The 3,512-nt window shown below is 43.8% G+C and overlaps 1 protein-coding gene across 3 annotated transcripts; it reads right to left on the bottom strand.

The window, feature by feature from the left end:
- Window positions 1–555: 555 nt before the first annotated feature.
- adma (adrenomedullin a) lies at window positions 556–3,101 on the bottom strand. Of its 3 annotated transcripts, none has more exons than XM_043705906.2 (4): window positions 2,968–3,101; window positions 2,390–2,501; window positions 2,080–2,217; window positions 556–1,487 (listed from the first exon to the last, which is right to left on the bottom strand). In XM_043705906.2, exons 2-4 carry the CDS (start codon window positions 2,488–2,490, stop codon window positions 1,214–1,216), a joined length of 513 nt encoding a protein of 170 aa, XP_043561841.1. In that variant the 5' UTR covers window positions 2,491–2,501; window positions 2,968–3,101; the 3' UTR covers window positions 556–1,213. The 3 variants fall into 3 exon arrangements, with proteins under 3 accessions (XP_043561841.1, XP_043561843.1, XP_043561842.1); XM_043705908.2 differs by having other exon boundaries at window positions 556–1,484; XM_043705907.2 differs by having other exon boundaries at window positions 2,390–2,498; window positions 2,968–3,085.
- Window positions 3,102–3,512: the final 411 nt, after the last annotated feature.

Below are 3,512 nucleotides of genomic sequence, written 5' to 3'. Positions count from 1 at the left end.
CGAACACTTCACAATATGTTGAGGGTGATATGCTTTTGCATAGATTATAATCTTACTTTGGTAAACAGAACTAAGGACCAATTAACTCTATTCTTGCTTCTTGTAGTTTCTGCGTTTTTCATCAGGTGGCGCTGCGGGCTTTGACGGTAAAAAAAACACACCCAACTTCGTTATTTGGTCTCATTGTGGTTTGCTCCGAGTACGGAGCATCAACAAGTCAGACACTGCCCTAACTTTCACCTTCAGAACGAACCATCCAGAGTGAAATGCAATTGTTCACTGTTAATGTATTCTCCCTTTTCTCAAACAACTTGCGTGATCTGACTAGCTGCTGTAGGGTGTGCTCACATTGTAGAGTTCAATCCAAATGTTGACTCAAAGATGCGCCGAAGGGGGAATGTATACTGACCAATTTCAATCTCAACCAATCTCCGAATCAAACTCAACCTGAGCTGTGATGCTCACGGAGTTGCTGTATACAGACCAATCTCAAACTGAGCTGTGACACTCCTGAGTTGTTAACAAGCAGGCACCCAATAACCACAGGCATCAGAGTGTAGGCAAATGTTTATTGTCTTTATTCATTATGACAAAATAGATTGTACAACATATACAGTCATTGCAAGTCTGGAATGTACAAAAAGGAGTCAGGTAACTAGTGAACATATTTACCTCCATAATAATGGACACATGATTCTAAATTTGCTGATACTACAATGCCCTTTATATACTTATATCACGTATAAAAATAATTCTATGTCCAGATGTACAGTTACAGGAAAAAAAGTTAAATAGTTTAAACCATTTTATATACAAAGTCTTTCATACATTAAAACGTCGATTGCACTTTCTGTAATAGAAATTGCCTTCAAGTATGATGCAATCCTTTTATACTAGCAGGATTTTAGACTCCCTGTAATCCAAACACAGAAAAACAACATCGTTTCAAATCTAGTCCGGAGATAATGAGCTGGAATTTGGCTCCGTGAGCCCTGAATTCCAAGGCATTCGCTGAGAGATGGCGCCCTTTCCTTCATTCAATTCGCTCTGAAACTTCCCCAAAAACAATTGCTGGCAATTTTTTACCAGTTCTGATCTCTGCTGTGCCTTGGAAAGTTTGCCAAGTGTTGGTATGTCCATCAGCAGTCATAAATATTCTAGCCCAGGGCGGTGGGCCTGGAGTGACAGTCCTGAAGAGTTTGTGTTGTGCTTGTCACGTCCTGTGAATACTCCCGTGTTCCCGAGGCACCATGAGCGCTATCTTGGAGCGCACCGATCGCCGTTTCCTGCCGTAGCTGTTGGGACTCCACGTGCTCCACCGAGCCATGTTGTCTTTCTCCGGGTTATTGAGGAGCTGGTTTAGCCGGTGACTCAGCTTCTGGACCTGGCACGTCCCGAGTTGGCAGCTCGGCCGGTTCAGGTGGAGCTGGGGGAAACGCGGCAAGCCGTGCCGGTAGCGCTTGACGCGGATGTGCGCCTCTGAGCTGCTGCGAGAGTAAAAAACACACGGTCAGAACAAACCCGAGAAACTGGCGCCCAGCCCCAAACCGAGTGGCTCCCTCATCAGTCGCTGAGCTCAGTAATACAGCGTCAACTGATTCGTTTTTCTCACAAACCCAGTACATCATAAAACACGGGGAAACATGAGCCCGGGAAAGAGTTTATAAACCCAAAAACAGGGGTGGAATTTATCGGTAGCTTTGATGTACATGTTTTCATGAAGTACTTTGAGAAGACTTCTGAGACCCGAGACAATTTCTCCAACAGCACAAGGACACAGAGTCCTGAATCACACTGGGATCCTTTCGCTCGCCTGTTTTTGCTCTCCCTGGTATTTTCCGCTCGTCTCTCAGCCTGCGACCTTGTGCATTTAAAAACCAATGTAACTCATCCATCTACTCTTATTTATCTAACCGCTCTGCAGTTCCAGATTAGCTGGGGTCCCCCTGCCATCCTCCAATTTAACTTTCAACTTCAATCAATTCACAATTTGTGAGGTTTCCCATCGATTTGCAAAACCATCTGGGATCGTTTGTATTTTTTTTCAGGTTCGTCGCTCAAAGGGTTTGCTTTCATTACCTGGACTGGATGTTGAAGTTTTCCTTAACATCTTCTGTCCTCACGAACTCTTGCTGGCTGTTTCCTATCAGCCCCTGACTCTTCAGTTTGGAAGCTTTCAGATCCCTCTTTGCTCGGCTTAACGCCCAGGCGTTCAACCTGCGAACACAAACGCGTAACCCCGGTAAGAACAGGGCACGGTCACAAACTGCTGAAGTTCCTCCGCTTTTAAACAAAACACATTAAATCATATGACATCATGATTCAGTGGGGCAGCGTGACAATACCCCGGGGGTGGTGGGGAGGAAGGAGATACAAATGGAAAACTTGCCTTTTTTTAAATGCCGAAGCTACATCCAATTTGGCGTCTGCATTGGCATAGGCTGAATAGACAAAACAGCAGTACAGCAGAGCTACGTGAACCATCCTCATGGTGAAACCTGCTGAGGAGAGAAAAAAACAAAAGCGGACAGCATTAGGATTTTGCCCCTGTTTCCAAGCCCTGCTTGTTTTCAGCCTGTGGGCACACTGCTGCTGATAGGCAATTATCAGTTCTGGCGATGTGTCAGCAACGCGGTAACGGTCAGTCTTCCCCAGCGTGAGGGAATCAAAAATTTCCGCTCAGTACAAGACACGGCCAGATTCGTTTTGGTCATTTCTCTCACGAACAATGTTGCTTAGATAAAGATCATCAGCAAACAGCGGGTCCTGAGGCATTCAAGTACAGCAACATGCTTCGAAACACAGGCGAGTACAACCTGCTAAAGTGTACATTGTTCTGATTCCTGCCGTCTCTCACATCACCTCGCGAACATCACAAAATACTGGCAGCTACCAAGGAAAATGGGCAAGAGGTGCAAAGTATCAGAGTTGTTCAAGTCAGCCAAGGGTAGAACATTCCACACTTACCTCCAAAGCCTACTTAATAAGATTTTCCAAATGTCTTCAATCCTGTAACTCTGTGGTGTATCCTTATAAAGTGTTTCGCACAGAGATCGACACGAAACTGTTATTCTCGATTCGCATTGACTGAGTCCAGAGCTGGAGTCTCTCTTTATAGAATTGCACATGGGGCGGAGATTCAATTGACGGACGGCTCGCAGACAAGACGTGACAATACCAGAGCACATCCTGCAGACCTCATGCACACATCGTTTAATGAGTATAAATGCAATCAAATGTCGATTAATTTCTAGCCTATAAATTCACCAGATACAGTTAAACACTCAAAGTTTAACCCCTGATATTTGTAAACTGAACATTAAATATTGCTTTTGCGAGGATATTTAATCGAACTACCACTTACAACAATACATATTTATACTTCCCAAACTATTTGCGTCTGAATTATACTATAATCTATACATTTAAAATATCCTATAATCTATGCACTTAAAATATCCTACATGATATTTCTGATTTTACAGTCGAAGAGATTACACTAACGATGTTAA

Source organism: Chiloscyllium plagiosum, unplaced genomic scaffold, assembly GCF_037043375.1.
Source record: "Chiloscyllium plagiosum isolate Xiang-an unplaced genomic scaffold, Cpla_swu_hap1 HiC_scaffold_18, whole genome shotgun sequence".
In the NCBI taxonomy this organism is placed as follows: domain Eukaryota; kingdom Metazoa; phylum Chordata; class Chondrichthyes; order Orectolobiformes; family Hemiscylliidae; genus Chiloscyllium; species Chiloscyllium plagiosum.
This window is presented reverse-complemented; position numbering and strand designations above follow the sequence as displayed.